The sequence below is a fragment of the Ischnura elegans genome, chromosome 9 (assembly GCF_921293095.1).
Source record: "Ischnura elegans chromosome 9, ioIscEleg1.1, whole genome shotgun sequence".
NCBI lineage: Eukaryota > Metazoa > Arthropoda > Insecta > Odonata > Coenagrionidae > Ischnura > Ischnura elegans.
The window spans coordinates 111,517,082-111,539,520 of NC_060254.1; the positions used below are offsets into that span (position 1 = coordinate 111,517,082).

General features: G+C 38.3%; 1 protein-coding gene across 1 annotated transcript in view; it reads right to left on the minus strand.

Moving 5' to 3' along the window:
- LOC124165590 (aromatic-L-amino-acid decarboxylase-like) overlaps positions 1 to 22,439 on the minus strand; it is a 50,978-nt gene that overhangs the window by 13,364 nt on the left and 15,175 nt on the right. The window contains exons 2-5 of the mRNA XM_046543048.1: positions 19,016 to 19,136; positions 18,028 to 18,141; positions 17,817 to 17,936; positions 1,951 to 2,080 (exon numbers count right to left, since the gene is read on the minus strand). Of these exons, the coding sequence (XP_046399004.1) occupies positions 1,951 to 2,080; positions 17,817 to 17,936; positions 18,028 to 18,141; positions 19,016 to 19,136 (485 nt within the window). The remainder of the gene's footprint in view (positions 1 to 1,950; positions 2,081 to 17,816; positions 17,937 to 18,027; positions 18,142 to 19,015; positions 19,137 to 22,439) is intronic.

Below are 22,439 nucleotides of genomic sequence, written 5' to 3' on the forward strand. Positions count from 1 at the left end.
TCCTTCTAACGATATATTGACATGAAATTATATGGATAGATTTCATTTTCTCCCTTGCTATTGACCGTACCTGTACGAAATTTTCAGGGTAGTACCTGATTGGTGATATAAAATTTTAGTTATTTTTAAGGCTCATTGGCAACCATAGTTTTCATGCTGTATCGAAAATAAATTCCAACTCTTAATATAATTATAATAATAATTATGGAATGGAATGAATCAAAATTTTTCATTATATTTTTATCCAGTTGATAATGTTTCATTATTTATTGCCCTGTAAGCCTCTGAGTTCACCTTTGTATTCAATTTATAACGATCCATGACAAGCAACTTGGAACTAACGATCTAATCCTATTACATAAGATTTTATTCATAGCTTCTTAATAGTCTCTGACATAAAACGAAATGAATTGGTTACGGCGGGTAAGAACATTTTAATAGTTCTAAAAATAAATTTATTTCGTCAATTATTTTACAATATGGACTTCTTATAATATAATATATTCAACGATATACGCGGTTATTATCCCAATTCATTTTTCTTAACCATATTTATTGTAATCAATTCGTTTCGTTTTGTTTAGCCTTTCCTCGATATGACACCGTACAACATTGAGAGACATTAGTCGTCGGTGAAATCCGAAAAATTCAATATTAGAGACGTATTTGTTCGGTTTGTCAAATTAATTGGTCTCAGTCCTTTTATTTTTTCCACAATTCTATTTTTAATTCGTTTCAGTTTGTTGCGTTCAATCGCTCATTATGAGAAATGGAGGAGCTACAATCATCGGATAAAAACTAAAACACGAACAATCGGTTACATTTCACAAGTTCATCTGTCATTCGTTTAATATTTCTCTCGATTACGTAAATCATTCAATTCAAAACGATCCTTCCATGATTTTATCATCGTGGTTACTAGGGCGATGTAAAGTATTGTTGATGGCGAAAGAGCTTACGCTGCGAATATTTCATCCATTTAGACGACATTGTGAGTGTTTCTTTCGCTTTTTAAATCACTTATGGACACAATACACGACAATACGTGCCACAACAATGTCCCACCCCCCTCCCAAACCCGCTCGAAGAATTCAAGCGCCAAAATACTCGTTTGGTAATTTATCGCTATAATTTTCAGTTTTTTGAGCGGTTACAATAATATTTCTATTTAAAATGAAAGCAATGCTAAGCATATTTATTTAACGTAATTAAGCGTACGTGCGTTACGTCGCCGACAAGAAACTACAAGCATTGTCGGAGTAGTGTGTATCATGCAGGTTTACTTGTGTGAAGTGAAATCCCCGTGTTCATGTATAAACACGAGTGATAAAGAAGTCTTTCTCAGAACACGCGTGGGATATTTGTTGGTGATGTTGTTTTCGCTATAATCACGGCTGAACTTTTGCTTGTCGATAACTATTCAACTTTGTTGGAATTGGTGAAAGTTGTGGTTCTAGTGTTGTGGTTCTGAAAATATAGCAAATATCTCGCTTTAAGATGACAACTCAAGATTGTTAGAACTGATAAAAGATGGTGTAGTTTTTCTGATAATTATGGAAAAACTATACAGCTTTTCTATAGCTATTCATGAGTGTTAGAAGTGATGGAAGGTGTGGAAAAGCCCAATTAAAGATTTTATTGCACTGCTTCGAAAAAGATTTCAACTGTAATTTCTGTTTACATATTTTATTTATTTAGGATTCTGGATTCGTGAAATTTATATTTTAAGCATATCCTACCTCATAAATTTACCATATTGGATGAATTTGTATATTTGAAAATGTTTTTGTTGAATTTAATTGAATATTTGCAATAGGGCTTCTATGACGAGGAATCTCTGGTTACACCTTGAATTGTTTAAATATAGAAATTTAGAAAAGTAATAAATATAGAAAAAGTATTTCCTTGGAAATCGTAATAGAAAGAGAAACAAAGAGAAATGTACTTGACCTGATGTGTAAGCCACTAATTTGGCCTTAATGGTTTCATCATCCCACTCTGGTCTTTCCTTTTTAATTCTTTGAACAGTTCTGTCTTTGGCCACCAGGAGAGCAATTAAAGAAGATTCACTTGCAGAGCCCTGGAGGAAAGGAAATCAATATTTGGTTTGCATGAATTATTCATCATATCAAAAATTATCAATGTACAGAAGAACCATCAGTATATGTACTATCGTTTTCAGAAGTATGTAGACACCCAGGAGTCCCATTAACTGATGGGGCCGGTTCAATGATAACTTGTGAGGTTGGCACATAGAGCGATCTGCATCCCTCACTCGTATGCCACCAAGAGCCGACGACGAGGACGGAGGCGGTCGCGACCTAGCCACCGAAGGTGGAGTCAAACTGCTGGAGCCCAATCAGAATTAAGATTAGCGGATGGAATGCACTGGGATAACTCACCTTGCGCGGTCTGAGTGTTTCCTTCCGGGCTCCGTGGCAGGGTTTTCCCATCTTTTGATTCATATTTGGACTCACCGTTTATCTCGTCTTCAAACGTGGTTCTGAGCTCGAGTAGGTTTTCACTGTGGGTGGTAGATGCGATAAAGTTCAAGGAGGGTTCGAATCCGAATTTATTACGCTTTTTTCACTTTTTAAAGGAGACATCCTGAACATCAACATTATCTATGCAGATGACTCAAGAAAAAGTTAGTACTGAATTTTTTGAAACGACTGAAGTTATTTAACTAAAATAGCCTCCGAGGTAATCCGCATTGCGAAACTTTTAACATCAAATTAACTTTATCTACGTAAACACATTTCTAAACAGATTCATTCATGGAGAAGAAATAATCAGGGGAAGTGAGAGTACATCTTCGTTGTTGTTAATTACATTAATGTCAATTCTCCGTTGAGTTTTATTCCTACGCTTAGTAATTGAAATTCTCACAAAATAGTGAGATACACTCGTATTTGAAATCAATTTGATGACCCCAGAGTAAGATAATAATTGCAATTCGATCGATAATCATAGTTTTTAAATGTCTAGTTCTTGGTCACAAAAAATGTAGGAAATAATGTGATTAAAAGGACCGACGCTTTCCTGTCAGTGGGTGTGCGAACCATACTAAGCATCCGGACGGGTGAAAATAAATTGGCTTCTTCTCATTTTACTGTAGACAACTTAAGAAAAACACCATAGTCGGCTCATTCATCTCACTTAAATATGCCACAGCAAACTCCGGGGTAGGCGCGATTAATAAGTTTAAAGCTATGGGTGATATCAATTGCGTTCATAGGCGCAAAATTATTAATAGTATTTCATCATCGTTTTAAAACATCAACATCTACATACATGGGAGGGAGGTACCTTAGGGAGGAGGAGGGAGGGAGGAGGGAGGTACCTGGAAGGTACCTTAATAGGCAGGGAGTGTTAGAACACCTGCCGTTTACATACAAAAAGAAATACTCTTATGACATTACGCCTAACATTTATTATCGTCCTTCATAAGGCGAGTGAAATCTATCCGTTCGGCAAAATATCTCTCTTAATTTATCGCTTCTATCGGACCTGGAAATATAGTGTGGCTCTAATATTATGTTCTCAATTGTTCAAGCAATCTAAGCCTAGCGCGCAGCCTCCGAGTCTCTTGTGGATCCCAGCCTAATTCCTTTAACATCTGTGTAACGCTTTCTGTTCGCCCGTAACAGTATTTGAGTGCGAAATAGAACTTATTTTACTTTCTTGTTCGAGAATATTCTCACAATACGCTTGACTAATTCTTACTTCTTCAGAACCTTGCCTTCACTTTATCTGCTGCTCTTATGTTGAAAATATCCACTGCAAACACACATGGGGTTAGTTGGACAACCTTCGCAAGAGTCCATGTACGCTTTAATAATCTTCTCGCCAAATTTAATAAAGTTGCATGTATCAAATAGATAAATATTCCGATTTTTATTAATTTTATATGATTTATTATATTTATTATTTTGGTTTTACAAATGAGTCTACTCCAATTTTTAAGTTTGCAAAATTACCATGTGATAACTTAAACCGTCAACAATATTGTTTTTTATCGACTTATGATGGCTCACTGCTAAAAGGTCTAATGTTTTTTTTCCCTTAAAGACTTTTCAACTACTTGTTTAGGTGAGTGAATTACTAGTAAGTAAGATCACGCTTATATCCCTAATATTTGAACTCGATTTTCAGTGTAAGGTTCCCAAATTGGAGATTAAAATTTTCCCTAATGATTATTACACCTTTGCTGTCTCCCAAAGTAAATGCGGATATATTATTTTCTATTTGGTAAATAATAATATCAACTTCGGAGCTTGGAGGTCTACAAAAAGAGGAAACATGTATACTCCTGTTTCGTTGTTTAATTGCAGACCATACACTTTCTATTTCATTGCATGTAATTTCGTGGGCAGTGCTGTGTAAATGTGAATTACCCAATAGAAACACTCCGCCACCAGTCCTATCGCGTCGATCGCATGTGTAAGTTTTATATGCTGGAGGAAAAGCTTCGCTGTCACATATATATCCTCTGTAATCCAACTCTCTCTTCCTATGACCATGCCTGCGCCCTGAAATTTATGCTTGATTTTTGCCCTCTCTTTTTTAATGCTACGGCAATTAACTACGACAGACTTTATGTCATATTTTGTAGACTGACTTTCAGTTGATTTCTTTCCACGCTAATGCTATAGGTGAGCGAATTACACTGGATGTGACTATTACATTGATTTTATTGCTTTCCCGGGGGTACGCGTTTTGGAATTTTCGATTTTTTCCGGCATTACCGCTCATAAGTTAATTTGATGTTAAAAGTTTCGCTATGCGGATTACCTCGGAGGCTACTTTTAGCTAAATAATTTCAGTCGTTTAAAAATTCAGTGCTAACTTTTTCTTGGGTCATCTGCATAGATTATGTTGACGTTCAGGATGTCTCTTTTAAAAAGTATAATAAATTCAGATTCGAACCCTCCCACAACTTTACCGCAACTACCGCGCACAGTATAGACCTACTCGGCCATGGAGCCACGTATTAGTGAAATATAAACGGTGAGGCCAAATATGAATCTAAATATAGGATAAACTACCTGATACCTGAACGCCGTGCCATTGATCCTTAGATTTATAGCATCACGAAAACCTTCCCTGAGGTAGAAATACCTACTCATACTACGTAGAACCATAGAGTAAGTATATTCTAGAGGGCTCACGGCATAGGGGGAAATCGTATCGACAGTTTTAATTCTCAAAAAGCGGGAAGATGGCACGACAGTAGCTAGCCAGAGGCGAGAGAGTTCGCTTCAAGGTCAACTCGCCTATCCCCTTCCCTTCCCGCTCCCCCTCTTCCTGACTCAGTCCCCCGAGCCCCAAGCATCGAAGGAAGGGAACAAGATGTTTATATCGGCCTGATAGAGCATAGGAGGACAGGCGGCGCACAATGGCCCAGATCGCGAAAAAGTTGGACAAAAATCAGATTTTCGTTGGATGTCTTTGACAATTGCTCTTAACACGTTTTTTGGCATGCTATTTTCATTTCTGCAGTTATTTTCACGAAAAAATATTATTTTAGGCGATACGTGGAACTTTAACTTATTAACTGGCCAATTGTAACGCTGACTGCATAGACGAACCCAAATCATGATAAAACATGAAAATAAATGATAATTAGTTATAAAGTATGAGTTTATGATATTTGAAATTAGTCAATAAACAAAAAAGGCTAAAAGTAGGGTTTTTGGGTTCATTGACCTACGTTAAAGAGGTGCGATTTCCAGATTTCGAGAGGTTCTTCTGTATGGACTAAAAGTAATTTTTAAATAAATGTCAAAATAGTATTTAAGTGACTCTTTCATTCTCATATAAGCATGGTTAATGATTTATAACTTTACGAATTATGTATTATAATTATTCATCATCAGATTCTTCTCAACCCCACCCATCCCTCTCCTCTTCGCATTCGCTCGCAGAATTTTGAGACTCTTGCAAGACCAAGAGATCACGAACCTCCTGCGAAAGATCTTTAAGGCCCCGACATTTGTTCAGTCAGTTCCTCATGTGCCAATAAAAGGGTCCGACGTCAGGATCAGTCACCGGAAAATATTCTCATTCGTATGAATTCGAGATATTTTTCTCGCGTAATGCTCGCGGTATTTTCTAATATCTTTATGGCGAGATTCCTGGGCTTCCTCTGACATTTCTCCATTAGGAAGAAGAGCCAACTCGATAACATCTGCACCATGTAGAAATACTTCGTGCTCCATGGGTGGCATGTAAAACCATCCATAATGTCTCACAAAATTATCCGCTGTATCTAAGCAGAACTTCTTAAATTTTACCGGATCAATCAAAAATCCGCAAGACAGAGATCTCAAACTAGTCGAGAATTGAAAGATTAACTCTTCTTCTACTCCTGCAAATTAATTGACTTCAAGCAGCTTCGTTTTCCTAATTTTGGAGCGCGTATTAACATCAGTGAATTGGTTACTTGGCCTACCCCCTTGTATATCGGAAGTACCTGTTAAAAAATAAGACTACTAGAACAATATCCCAGGGGACCCCATGTCACCATTAAAATACTAGGAAAATACGAACCCGAGGTGCTTGGAAGGTTGCGAAATACATCAGGGAAATCAACAATTTTGTCCAACCATTTGCCATTCCTCTAAAAAATAAAAGAGGTTGATCGTGAACTAGCTCACCATCTTCTCTCGTCGGAATAAAGAAATTTCATGTTCAAAAAATTAATAAGCTCAAGTTTTGCCTTTCATCTCCGTGTAATCTGAAACAACCCCCTAGATATGCATTCAAATTCCTTTTTCGAGCAACTATGGTTTTCTCTTTTTTCTCCAGCATTTTTCCGTGCAGTTCTCGCCGCGTAAAAGTCCATGAAATTTTTGACAGTCAACAATAATTACACAGATTTGTAAAAAGCTACATAACAGTCTTCTTCCTACAAAGTTTAAATATAAAATAGAAGGGAAAATATGAAAAATAGTGCTGTGCCTCGTCTCAGACCAATTTAAAAAAACGGAAACTAGAAACGGAAATAAATGAAACATAGTATGCCTACTCGTATGTGGTTGTCAGGAACTAATAAATCACTGAATCACATTTCTTTAGTTATCACAACACTATAACTTCTGTGTGAGATCACTGTTAAACACAAAAACTGTGGCCAAAATAGGACTTCTCAATTAGTAATGGGTATGTGTTCACATCGGCAGAAAAGGAGAAACTGAAGGGTAACAAAATGTTTTGACCGCTATTTGGACGGGGTTAAAAAGAAGAGCCATGAAAATGTGGCTATTCCCCCAGATAACTTGTAGGGGTAGGGTTGGACCTGTAAAGAGAATGTGAAATGTTTAGATTTTGTGCGAAAATGCAATGCCATGAAATAGCGGCGGACCTGCAATACAACCCGTCCAAAAGGAGGCGGGTGGAGGGTAAAGACCTCATCTATTAACAAGTGTAGCTTCAATTGCAAGTCAGACCACCTCTAGGAAATTAACTCAAGTTGGGTGGTGCTCCAAGTTAAGATAACATAAGGTCCCGACTAAGGACCACTTCCCACGTCCCTAAGGTCCGGCATGTGTTCGGGTGACGGGTCTCTTGCCACTTCGGATTGAAAGAAAGGGAAGCCGGTAGTAGATTTTCCCATTAGCAGTGCATGTAGCCTATCGTATTTACTTCAATATATCACCAAAACGCAATTGAAGTCGTTCTGAGAAGCGATCGAATACAATACAATTAACGCTAAAGACCTGAAAAGGAGGAAACCGGTTGGATTTTTAATGCATACTGTGTGGAATACAACAAAGTTTATTTTTGTGTCCATAATATATATTTTATTAATTAAAATGCTCATTTGCAAACTTTGTTGTATTCCACACAGTATGCATTAAAAACCCAACCGGTTTCCTTCTTTTCAGGTCATTAGCGTTATCGTAAACCTCTAGATAAATACCTGAAAATATCGAAACCGGTTGAGTTTTTTCATTAATACTGTATTGAATACTAAATGGCTTAGTTTTGAATTTATAATGTCACCATACCGCGAAGTGAGTTCACAAAACATTATTTCAAATGTATATATACGTTCGTGATCGTCTATTTCATCGCCTGGTGTGGTATTAAAAGTAAAAATGAGCAAAAATTGGTCTCGATAGGCGATGGAAACTCAACCAGGAAATCCATAATAATCAGAGATGGGCAAAATACATGTCAAATGTATTTTAGATACAAAATACAAATTACTTTTAAAATCTGTATTTCAAATACAAAATACAAATTACTTCTAAAAATTGTATTTTCGATACTAAATACAAATGTAATTTCAAAATACTCTACTAATATACGAAATACATGCCTTCACCGAAGTTCTTACCTAATAAAAAATTAAAATAAATTCAAATATGAACTATTTTTAGAATGAGAGGCGCAAACATTCTTGCTACGTATCTATAGGAAACTGCCAATTTGACCATTATCCATGGCGAAATGTCTTAAATAAAATGGAGAAAAATGTCTCCTGCTCCTTTGGGAACAGCGTCAGATTCTACAACTCCCCTCCACAAATTACTCAATGCACAACTTCGTTTCGCAAAATACTCCACACGCGACTACGTTTTGCAAGTATACAAGGGCCTACGGGTGTTACAGAAGTAAATTAAGGGGCAATTTATTGTCCCATAGATGGCAGGCTAATACAGACTCATTCGGGATCTCTGCCATCTCGTCGCATGCTCTTTCTACTTATGCACAAAAAAACATTACATGTATTTTGATTTTGAATGTATTTTAAAAATACAAACTACTATTTAGATGTATTTTCGTTACAAAATGCAAAATACTCTCAGAAAATGTATTTCCGATACAAATTACAAACTACAAAAGTATCGAAAATACGTATTTCAAATACAAGTATTTTCGATACGGCCCATCTCTGGTAATAATGAGTTGATCTTTAATAAGAAGGAAGCTATCTTTAGAATCGCAATACTAGGAGGGGAGTTTTGGAAATAATAAAAGATTTACTTAAGGTATCGAGACCGAATTCTACAGGTTATCTTTGTGGCGGGCATGCAATCCGAGCGAGCGAGCAGCTGGAGAAATGACTAATATGAAATGACGATTATACCTGTGAAACACTACAGCTGCCCGTTTCTATCACTATTATTTTAGGATAAGGGCCTTATTTTAGCAACTGCTAGATTAGGAGAGGAAAAATGTGATTTAAATGCACGTTTACGGCACTAATCATAACATCTTCTCAACCACAATATCCATCTAATTATTAATAATATATTCACCACGGGAATAAACTGCGTCACGTTTGTATCCTGCCGTTTCATTCTGCCCCCAACCTTGCTGATAAGGGACATGCAAATATCCTCACTTATCGTCAATTATTATCGATAATATACGGGAACATCGGCGACCAACTCCTTCTCCATCATGTTTAGCATGCTTATTCCAACCATTCATACCCCCTTTTCCAGCCAAGGCCAAGCTCAGCATTTCTTCTGTTTTCTTTTTTTCGCCTCTTCAATATTCAAGAGGCCTGTTCAGACAATTTCGCTTGCTAAAAAAGACAGAATCCTTCACTTCCATAAGCTTCCAAATTTGTTTACATTAATATCGTCTTTTTCCTTTTCGTCCAAATGATATGCATCGTGGGACACCCCCGTCCAGTTGCATCAAAATATTTGCACCGTTTGACCGTGGGACACCGGCTCAAATGTGGTCTATGTGGCCTCTGTTTCAGCGCTAGGCGATGCTTTTTGTCAAGGGCCCTGTGAATTGTTGGTTTCATCCTATTGGATGAAAATTTAGAACCTGCCCTATCCATTTGGACAAAACGGTGTTTTGTACAAATGATAGTACCAAAAGCCAGTTGGATGAAATTTTGACGGTGGGACAGGGTGCGCGTTAGTTGCATTAAATTTTGATGCAAATTTGACCGTGGGATATCGCACAGTGGGCGGAAATCGGAAAAAGCCGGACAAAATTACAAAATGACTTTTTTTGAGTTATAAACTTAAAACTTCGCAGGTATACTCAAAACTGATTGAAATTTAAGGATATGCAATTCATTTAACAAAGATCCTACCCGATTCTGAGATACACAGGCTTAAACGTGAGCAACGTTCCATGAAAACGCCCGTCTTCAATTTTCTCTGAAAATCTTCCAAAGTATGTAGAAGGTGAAGTTGTAGGTGGATTCTTGCGGAATAAAAAACCACATAATCTATTGGCATGGTGTTCTTTCTTTAATCTGCGCACGTCGGGAGTTGGATTAGCCGCGACGTGGTAATGTTATTGAAACTGTATGGGTTTTAACGCACAGCATTCACCGTTTTTATGCTTTTATTCAAGACACCGATTCTCAAATGGTCTGTGGTGAAGACAGTGGAAGTATTTTAGCCGAGGTGAGTGCACGTTTCATTGCAGTTCATTTCGTTTTCACTGGATACGATCGAAGACTATGCTTCTTTTAAAAGCGTTCACACTTCGAAAAAGTGACTTGTTTTCCCGGGAATCATACAAAAGACCTACCAGAAAGATACCAGCTGAGACTGTTATACCTTCTGTACTCTCCGATCCCTCACCCCCAGGGTTTTACTGCGAAAACGGACGTTTTATGACACCGCGGAGCTGTGCCTAAGACCGTCTTAACGGGGTATGTCTACGGGAACATCTAATAAGAATATTTGTATAAATTTGTACTATTTCAAATTTCTCTAAAACATCAAGCCTTATGCCATTACTGAAGGGGTGAAGAAAATTATGGTTGAAAATGACAAGAATGAAAAGTCTGTACCAAATGTTTGGCGAGAAGTGATGCTTCATCCCAATTTCCTGCACTTTCTATGTTCTTTCATTCTGATAATAAAACTTCTGCCTGTTTGACCAATGAAACTCAAGTTGCATGATTCACAATTAACTTTGTAAATGCCGGATTGATGGATGGGTTCTATTTTGTCTTTGTCACGACACAGAACTTCACCGAGAGTGCAAGGGTTGTAGAAAGAAACATAGAATTTATTTTTGGGGAATTTGTTTGCAAGCCTGTTGGAAAGGTCTCCCACAAAAAATGACCGGCACCAATTTTTAGAATTCTCTGTGATGGCGGAAGGGAGCAAAGCTGAGAAATAGCTCGCGTTTTCATCTTTCTCTGAAGGATTTTAGTTTAAGTATTTAAGCTGTAGCCATTTGAAATTGCAATTGATTTCATTGTAAAAAGTTCACAATTGAAATTGACTGCATTTAAAGGTAGATTGACCTATCTATGTAACATTAAATTGAATGTAACATTTTGCGATGCATGAGATCTTATTACGGATTAGAACACTGTTCTTTTTTTCTGCTTTGGAAATAATCAAATCTCCTTAGTTTATCTTCTAATTGATTGATCAAAATCAACTTGTTTGTGATTAATTTTCATACGGTGAGATTTACTTGGATTAGCAAAAGTAATATAATTATATATATCGCACAATTTTGTTTTCCTACATTCTCGCGCCGGAGGGCTACTTTCACGTCGACTCCGTCGAAATTTTTTTACATCAGATGGAAGTTTTTTAACCTTCTAAAAACACATCACTAGTTTTTACTCGTCAGGACATGAGTCCCCAACAATGGAGGAAAATGAGGATTACACCTCGGGAAAATCATTGCTAGGTGACATTTCAGCCACTCAGAGGAAGAATCTCCGGAAAGGCTCGTCAATAGGTCTGTTACAGTTCGAAGTTTGGACTTAAAACTTTATGTTGCATGATCTCTGCCTTCTCTTCGGGTTTCCACCGCGTCCGTTGCCTTTTGGCGAGAACAGTTTCGACAAAAGCCATCGGACGCGGTGGAAACCCGAAGAGAATGCAGAGATAATCTGATCAACGCCGCGAAAATCTTCGAACCTACTTTATGTTGCAAGATTATAATAAATCCTGTATTAGTGTTGAAAATTTGTATTTAAATGAATAACTCGTCATCAAAGACAAAAAAATAGGTTTTGGTTTTTTTAAATTGTGTACGAAAAGCAATCAATATCTAATATACATAGATAAACTCAGCCAGACGTGGAAAACGATTTTCCGAAAGAGAAGACGACGAATATGTTACCAACAAGGTTATTCGCTAGACAAGAAGAGTCCGCTCGTCGCTCAAGGACAGGGGTGAGAGTTCTGCTGACGTCAACTCCGCCCCCCTCCCCCACTACTCCGGTGGATGGGGGAGGTGGACGAGTATATTAATTGACCACCGAATTCCGTAATTTCATTCATCGCCTGATGATGCGTCCTGCAACGGTCGCGAAAGCTTGCACGACAAAGCGCAACACGCAGCTGCACCCGGAAGCCATTATCAACGATGCCCCTCGCTGCGAAAACCTACGTTCAAAGCTAATATACATAGAATCAAATGTTTTATAACAATTAATGAATGGACAACTCAAGATTCTAACGCGAAAACATATTTTAGCCTACGGATTAGGATTCCCCATGAGGCCTACGAAGCAAATTTTGCTTCCAGTTTCGATTCACAAAACTGCATAATAAGAGGTTTAATTCCGAAAAAGGGGAGGGCGTATAATTTTGAATCGCCATATTTTTCTAGTGCCGCAACAACTTACAATCGGAATATGCCAAAAATACTCCATTCGATATTCCTGTATAAATGCTCACCGCGTAAAATGTATCTTTGGATATTTAGTTTTTCGGCCCCTGGGAGAAGGGATTCATTCATATAATGAGGCAAGAATTTAAGCAATGAGTGAACCCGGGCTCAATTGCAGCCGCTATTTGTTTTACTTTTAAGAACCTCAACTTAATGCTAACGCTTAAAATAAAACTTTCCTCAAACGACAATGCATCTTGTTATTGACGAGACGACGATTATCACAACTATTATCAGAATAAGGTCTCAAGGAAAGACAAAAACATGCATTAGATGATCCTCTGCCTCATACGTAAGACCCGAAGTAGAAAAATGGTAGAGCCGAAAGAAACCTTTCCATTTTCGACGTGGTAACAGAATGGGCCATTACTCATCCCGCTATCGAGCAAACAAATCAAGGTCACCGACCACCCCTATTCCCAAAAATGCTACTGCTGATCCATACCTCTTTGTGTTCGTTTGAAGCTGCGCGCTTAAGAATTCATTACCAAATACTTTTAAGCTTTAGCTACCAACTGTGGTGAAGAGGCTATGACCGTTAGCGAAAGGCAAACAGTGCATTGTTTTTCAGTGTAGGGATCCTATCTCGCATTCCTATTTTATTGTAATATTCCGGCACTTGGTGTTGTAAATAACATTTACACTTCACCAAAGTGAGGTATTTCATAACTGAAGTTCTGAAGCACACCACTCGAAATGTATTTCATTCTATATGTTGATTGTTCAATGAAGCGATGAACATCAATAAGATTTATAAGTCTCTTGAAGGGAAAAAATCTTCCCTCACGGAAAATCTCTTCCTCGTCAAAACAACAGCTCACCTCGACAACCTATCTGATGGCAAAACGATATCCTTGGGAGGCGGAAGCTTTCAGCGTGGACCCAGGCCAGATAGGAAAGCCTGACGAGGTGCGTTCATTAAAAATTCATAACTCCCCTTGTAATCGAGATAAAGTTACAATTCTTTCACCAAAAATAAATTTATAGCTTTGTTCAAATTTCATATGCAGCATATATGGACCTATATCGTAAGATACGAAAGTTAGCAGGCGATTGATTTTTACCCTGCAAAATTCCATATTTTTCGTCCGAAAGATATATAAACACACATAACAACGTTGAAACTGAGTTATGAACAAATTAAAGTTTACCAGTATGGAAAAAAATGTACTATAAACATTTCCTGCAAGTTTCAACTTTATACTAACAACAGTATGCCGAAAAATGGATTAGGAATATAAACTCGGAAAAGTCAAGTAACTAGCCGAAATTCGATAAAATATTTTTTATAACAATTGTTATAAACAAAATCGAATAATTAATGTCTCCACTTAACGTAGCAACCCTTTCTGCTTCAGAATATATTTTTAGACTTGTGGAACGAGCAAAGAAAAGCAAAAGCAAAACGAGCAAAACGAGACCACCTAACTCAGATATAACGTCAATGTTGGATTTTCAAAATCAAATAAACAGCGTAGCATCCAAGTATCCTGAAAGAAACTTGATTGTGGGTGGAGATTTCAACGTACCTTCTATAGATTGGGAGACTTATAGCTTCATTCCTGGTGGGAGGGATAAAGTGATCTGCGAGGCTTTATTACACACTTTCACATCTAATTCATTGTTTCAAATAGCATCCGCACCGAACAGAGGAGAAAATATTCTTGATTTATTAGCGACAAATATACCACATCAGGTAATAAACGTTGGCACTGTTGAAGGAATAAGTGACCATAGGGTAGTAACTGCAAAGTTTTCTCTAAATACCGCTGTAAACTTTAAAAAAGAGCGTAAAGTTTTCATTTTTAAAAGAGCTAATTTTGATGGGTTTAAGAGTCATATGAAAAATGCTTTCCCCGAGTTTCAAGAATCAGTATTAAAGTTAAATGTAGAGAATACTTGGAAAGCTTTTCTTTCGCTCGTAACTTCGGGAATAAATAGCTACATCCCTAGTAAAATAGTAAAAGAAGGCAGCGAACCGAGATGGTACGACGCGGAAGTGAGAAAATCATTGAGGCGACAGAGAGCGTGTCATGCTAAAATGAAAAAAGTCAGCACGGATTTATCCGCTAATGAACGCGAGCTAATAATTAAAAAATATAGGATGACTAAAGCCGCCACGAAGGAAGCGTTCAGGAATGCGTTCACGAATTTTAAAAGAAAAACACTAGTAGAGCAGTTACAGGATAACCCAAAAGCATTTTGGTCATATGTTAGGGAAGTTCAAGGTAAACGATCTACCGTATGTTCGCTGAGAAACGACAATGGAGATGTGTTGACAAGCAGTTACGATAAAGCCAATTTATTAAATTCCTACTTTAAGAGCGTGTTCACGGAGCCTTCCGAAAACTCACCCGAGACCGATGACAATCCCTGTATTCATAAGATGCCAGCTATTGACATTAGTACGCTCGGAATAGAAAATATATTGAAATCGCTTAGTCCAAATAAATCACCTGGTCCAGACGAAATCCCTTCTCGCGTATATAAAGAACTAGCCTCAGAACTTGCCCCCTACTTGCAGTTAATATTCAGTAAATCCATCAAGCAACACGAAGTACCTAATGACTGGAAAATCGCTAATGTAACGCCTATATTTAAAAGTGGAGACAAGGAACAGCCATCTAATTACAGGCCGATATCTTTAACGTCCATCTCTTGCAAAGTCCTTGAACACATCGTAGTCAGCTCGGTAATGAAACACCTAGACGCGCAAAACTTATTAATGGGAAATCAACATGGATTCAGGAAAAGCAGATCGTGCGAAACTCAGTTAGCGCTTTTCGCCCACGATATTTTAGTCTCCGGGGAAGACAACATTCCAGTAGACGCGATTTTTCTTGATTTCAAAAAGGCATTTGATAAAGTACCCCACGGCAAGTTAATATTAAAACTGAAATCTTATGGTCTAGACGAAGATGTCATTTCCTGGATTAGAGAATTTTTGAGCGACCGCGTCCAAAGAGTAGTATTAGACGGTGCAGTCTCCAATGAGGTTAGAGTCACTTCTGGCGTTCCTCAGGGTAGTGTCATTGGCCCACTCCTATTCCTTCTTTATATAAACGACATTGGCGAAGTAGTGCAGAGTAAGTTACGATTATTTGCAGACGACGCTGTAGTTTACAGAGAAATTCGTTCCAGCAAAGATATAGATGAACTAACGAATGACCTTGCTGCTATCCAAGCTTGGTGCGATGCTTGGCAGTTAGAATTAAATTTGGAAAAATGCGTCGTAATGAATTTCTGGAAGAAGAATAACTCCCTACAGCGTAACTATGTCATTCGGGGCGCGCAGTTAAAGGCAGTTGAATCTGTGAAATATCTAGGGGTTAGACTCAATAATGATCTATCGTGGAATAAACATATTCGAGAAATAACCGGTCAAGCTAATCGTAAAATGGGTTTTGTTAAAAGAATATTAGGAAAGTGCGACGACAAAGTGAGAGAAATTAGCTACTTTTCCCTCGTTAGACCACATTTGGAATACGCTGCCAGTGTTTGGGACCCTCATGAAAAAGGCTTAATAACAGAGTTAGAACGCGTCCAAAGAAGAGCTGCCAGGTATGTGAAAGGTCGTTACGATAGTCTAGTTAGTGTAACTGACCTCTTACATAAACTCGGATGGGAATCTCTGTCGGACCGTAGATTGAAAAATAGACTAAACCTTTTAGATAAATTCAAGAGCAGTGTCTTTTCTGACGAAGTTAACCATATCTTGCGGACGCCAACGTACTACGGAAGATCAGATCATATAAATAAAATAAGAGAGATAGATTGCAGAACAGACAGATTCCGAATGTCATTTTTTCCACGATCAATAAGAGATTATAACGGCAGCAATAGAACGCGTAAATAGATTGCATGACTTGTAGTGTAGCCTACTAACCTATGTAAAACTTACTGCATGTTTCTGAATTTCTATTCTATATTCTATTTCTAACAGCATATAGTAGTATAGTTTGTTATTATACGGGACGTTCTTTGGACGGTGTGGTGTGCATGTGGGAGTCCAAATGCATGCTGCATGCTGGTGATTGATCACCCCCTGCCAAACACCCTAGAGGTGGCTCGCAGGGTAATTTGTAGATGTAGATGAATTAAAAAAAATGCCAAAATTCTTCTAGTGACATCTGGTTAATCGCCCTAGAACTACACCAAAAACGTATACGAATTTTGTACGTGTGGTGAGCTCTCTATATATACTTACTCTATGGTAGAACATTGCGCAACATAGTTTTATCCTCCCCAGGTCTTCTCACGGAGAATTTCATTCGATGAAGTAGCACTTTCCTGCATCAATATGAGATTTTGGAGTGATAATTCCTCAACTTCGTGCCAAAATCAATAATTCTTTGAGAATTTCAAAGGGAACAGAGATTCACTAGTAATCGGACAAGATTACAAAAGAAATAAACAAAAAAACTGCCGAACATCAAACTCTGTGTGCAAGCCAATCCAATCCAACTTCAAACTCCAATTGTGAGTCATGTATGCAATGGTTGTGTGGTCAGATGATCCAGCAACACACGGTTATTAGAGGAGAGGTTACACTTTCATACAAGTGGAGGCTGTGTCAGATCATAGTGCCTATAGCGACGGCAAAGTACCACAAACCCACCAGGGGGCAACCAATCCCAAAACTACTATCATTTAATACTAATTAACATAAACTCTAAAGTTATTCTACTTTCAGCCAATATGAATAATTCTCGTTATAAAATATGTACAGTGGTTTCCAAAAGTTTCCTCACAAATTGAGCGGCGCCACTTCCGCTCCTCAGAGAAATTGAGCTCCACTTAAGTGCTGCTATTATCACCCTTGGCTACGCACCGAAAATATACATGCAATGCCACTTGGTACAGGCTGAGCACAATTTGCAAATATTGACAAAATGCAATCACTGGGAAATATGAGATGATCTTCTAGGGTCACACTCATATGATTACGTCATGACATGTCTAATACACAATTTACTCTCCTTATTCAGGTTGAACTAACCCGATGAAGGAAAATATAATGAAAAGAAACAATTAATGGTCCACATACATAGGTACATGTAATTTGAACCAATTTTGTCCTTCCTTCTATAAGCCTTTGGAAAGTGACCGCCAATTCACCAGTGTGAGTTGAATGCATGAAACCACAATCTGCTTTTATGTGAATTAAAAACTGTGGGCATTCTCACCTGTATTACACCACCTCCGGGGCCATCTGACGAATTTAGGAACTCCTTCGGCAAAGCAAGCAATTTTCCGAGCCAATCCATCATAGTTGTTTCCAGTTCAGTGCAAGCGGGACTAGAAATCTGGAGAAGAGAAATGCGCATCTCTACAAATATATACCTGTTCAACGAAAACATGCAGTCAGCAGGTTTTACAGGTGATGAGTTGACTCACCCAACTGAAACCTACGCAGCCTATTCCAGCACTTAAAATCTCACCTACAATGGCTGGATACGAGTTGGCTGTTGGGTAAAACGCGTGGAAATGGGGAGAGTGCCAATGAGTCACCTGGAACAAAGCATGATCATAAAGAATTATTACTATAGCGGTGAAGTTTTGTTGAGCGATGAAGTCTTCGCACTACTGAGCTTCGGCAGTTAGCCCGGAAAAAAAAGATTAAAAAATCAGGTTCCACTATCTCACTTCGGTTTTTTTACTCTCAACTATTGGTAAAAGTAACTTTCCAACAAAGTAAGTCAACAAACCCTTGACTACCAAAGTACATAGTAATTTTTCCGTTGATAAAAAACGGCTTCGTCCGCAAAGATAAAAAATTCGTATTTCATAGAAATTTTAACAAAGCAAACGCAACACAGGAAGTTATTCAATTCTGCTTTCCCAAAAATTGGGGTAAAATAATAGGTACAAATGGTGCAGGCTGAAAGCCAAAAATTCCTGAATTCCCAGTTGAATTGGGAACTTCAAATCTTGTAACTTCATCATTAAGTGTCAACCAGTCACCAAACATTTTCATGGGGTCCTTCAAGGGATCCTAAGAAAAATAAAATTTTCTGCTCCCTTAATGTCCAAGTCGAGGAAGTGAAGTGTTTATTTGTGTTGTTACTTCAATAGCCCAGCTCCTACAGCTACTGACTAAATAGTGCCTTTTAATAATAATGCTGCATTTTGAACGTATCATAACCAAACATGTGATTTTGTTACAACAAATGGCTTTACAAATATTGGCACGAAATTTGCATTAAGTAGCATGTGGTTTGAAAGCCAGATCTTCTTCACCAATCCAAATGAATATAAAACCATTTTCAGAAAAGTAACCCTTGCGAAAGTGGCAAGGCCCGCCTCTGTCGGGAGGCTAACTCCATATGGATGGCAAACATACTTTGCAGTGAAATCGAATGGCAAATTGAATATTAGGCCTTACCCCTGGCATCACCACCCGGTCCACATCATCCAGCACATCCTGCCATTCCTCTGGGTGCTCTGGTGCCTCATCTGGCAGCAGAGTTTGCACGTATCCTGGCTCCACATTTGGCAACACTGGTCTAATATGAATGGAATAAAAGAAGGGGAAGTTGCACGCAAAGTCGGAACCTAACTTACAAATACTTATAGTCTACATGACCAATGTTACCTGCCAAATCCTCTGATTCACAGCATCAAGAGTAATAATACTAAATAACCAATCAATTAGCCACACTGAACTTATCAAAGTTCACTTAATAAATGGATAACAAATTTGAACTTAATAATGTGACCCCTCTTGGGAAAAGAGAAATAATGACAACCAGCATTGTATTTATTCAGTGCGAGCTATAATTTTACCGGTTCGTTATACATTGATTATGCTTTTTGATATGTATTTTGTCAATAATAATTCTTAGTGGAAGATTCTTTATTAGACAAATGTACAAAAATAATTGCAAATTGCAAAAAAAGTTGAAACAAATTTTCAACTAAAAAATTAAAATTATCACTCCATTCTCTTTTCGTCTAAAAAACATTCCTTCTTGCCTAAAAATTTAAACTTTTATTAAAAGCAAATGCTAAATATGTCAAATTTAAACAAATACATTTTCATCATATTCACCTCCTTATTGTCCAAATTAGACTAATATGAAAAATCCATGATTTCCCCTTACTGCCAGGAGAGCTTTTTTTTGTTCTTGTCGCTCTCGTGGGGACTACCGACGGTTAGTCCCTCTAATGAGGGTTCATCCTCGACTACGAGCTTAATTCGACCCTTTCCCGGGGACCCGAGCTCGCGAGGGAAGGACCCAAAACACCGGGAGGGCCCCCACCCATCTGGGCCACGTGTAGTACATTTTGCATTTTATAATTCTTTTGGTGCTATCAACAATTTATTGGCTTTATCGTCTTCTTGATCACACCAGAAATACGGGCGTTTTTTGATCGTCTTTCTACGATGATTTTTAAGAATTTTGTCCAATCTGCGATAAAAGTCCCCTTCTGACTTGGCAACGCTGCAGCCATCAACTTTGGGGTGGGATAGGAAAGCCCTCTCGCTCGACGCTCAACAATGGCAAATTATACTTCCGCATTCATGGGAAGGAAAAAATTGCCCACTGCTCATTCAGGCATGATGAGAAGGCATAAGAAAAAAGGAAAATGTCTGAAACATGAATTAAGAAATACATAAGTCAATAGGATACAACCCAGGATGTTTGGCAGGGGGTGAGAGGGCCTTTCTAGTGGTGACATTTCCTTATTATCACCACCCCATCCGCGAACCCCTCACTTCTACATTCTACCGAAAATTCACAAGGCAAACAATCCTGGTCGCCCAATCGTCTCCTCTTTAAATTCCCCCACAGAACGAATCGAATTCCCCCACGAAACGAATTAAAACTGAAATCTTATGGTCTAGACGAAGATGTCATTTCCTGGATTAGAGAATTTTTGAGCGACCGCGTCCAAAGAGTAGTATTAGACGGTGCAGTCTCCAATGAGGTTAGAGTGACTTCTGGCGTTCCTCAGGGTAGTGTCATTGGCCCACTCCTATTCCTTCTTTATATAAACGACATTGGCGAAGTAGTGCAGAGTAAGTTACGATTATTTGCAGACGACGCTGTAGTTTACAGAGAAATTCGTTCCAGCAAAGATATAGATGAACTAACGAATGACCTTGCTGCTATCCAAGCTTGGTGCGATGCTTGGCAGTTAGAATTAAATTTGGAAAAATGCGTCGTAATGAATTTCTGGAAGAAGAATAACTCCCTACAGCGTAACTATGTCATTCGGGGCGCGCAGTTAAAGGCAGTTGAATCTGTGAAATATCTAGGGGTTAGACTCAATAATGATCTATCGTGGAATAAACATATTCGAGAAATAACCGGTCAAGCTAATCGTAAAATGGGTTTTGTCAAAAGAATATTAGGAAAGTGCGACGACAAAGTGAGAGAAATTAGCTACTTTTCCCTCGTTAGACCACATTTGGAATACGCTGCCAGTGTTTGGGACCCTCATGAAAAAGGCTTAATAACAGAGTTAGAACGCGTGCAAAGAAGAGCTGCCAGGTATGTGAAAGGTCGTTACGATAGTCTTGTTAGTGTAACTGACCTCTTAGATAAACTTGGATGGGAATCTCTGTCGGACCGTAGATTGAAAAATAGACTAAACCTTTTAGATAAATTCAAGAGCAGTGTCTTTTCTGACGAAGTTAACCATATCTTGCGGACGCCAACGTACTACGGAAGATCAGATCATATAAATAAAATAAGAGAGATAGATTGCAGAACAGACAGATTCCGAATGTCATTTTTTCCACGATCAATAAGAGATTATAACGGCAGCAATAGAACGCGTAAATAGATTGCATGACTTGTAGTGTAGCCTACTAACCTATGTAAAACTTACTGCATGTTTCTGAATTTCTATTCTATATTCTATTTCTAACAGCATATAGTAGTATAGTTTGTTATTATACGGGACGTTTCTTGGACGGTGTGGTGTGCATGTGGGAGTCCAAATGCATGCTGCATGCTGGTGATTGATCACCCCCTGCCAAACACCCTAGAGGTGGCTCGCAGGGTAATTTGTAGATGTAGATGTAGATCTCTTCCTTTGTTGACTATTATCTTCAGCCTCTTGTACACTCCCTTCCTTCCTACATTAAAGATACGTACGATTTCCTCAATCGCCTCCATTCTACCTCTCTCCCGGTTGATAAAGACATCATTATGGTCACTATCGACGTGACCTCACTATACACCTCTATACCTCATGTAGAAGGCCTTGCCTCCCTTCGACACTTTCTTGACAATCGACCTACACCTCAGATACCCAGCACTGACTTTTTAGTCGATCTCTCTCACCTAATCCTCACTAAAAACGCCTTCTCCTTCAACGATAAACATTGTCTGCAGATCAAAGGTTGCGCCATGGGAAGCAGATTCAGCCCTTCTTACGCAAATTTATTTCTTGGTCTCCTTGAAGAATCCTTCCTATCATCCTACCCACTTCAACCCTCACTTTGGCTTCGCTATATAGACGACATTTTCCTTCTCCGGCCTCATGGAGAAGACTCATTGAACTCTTTCATTTCAGCACTCAATGAATTCTCCGAACTATCATTTACCTCTAACCACTCCCCCTCCCGAATAACATTTCTCGATGTTACCATTTCCCTTGAAAATAAAAGTTTCATCACTTCAGTCCACATTAAACCAGCTAACAAACAACAATATCTTCACTTCAACAGCTGTCACCCCTCACATACTAAACAATCCCTTCCTTACTCTCTCTCAGTAAGAAGCTACAGAATTTGCAATAATCCCGAATCCTTGGACATTTTTCTTAATAATCTTCACCACTCCCTTCTTCGTAGA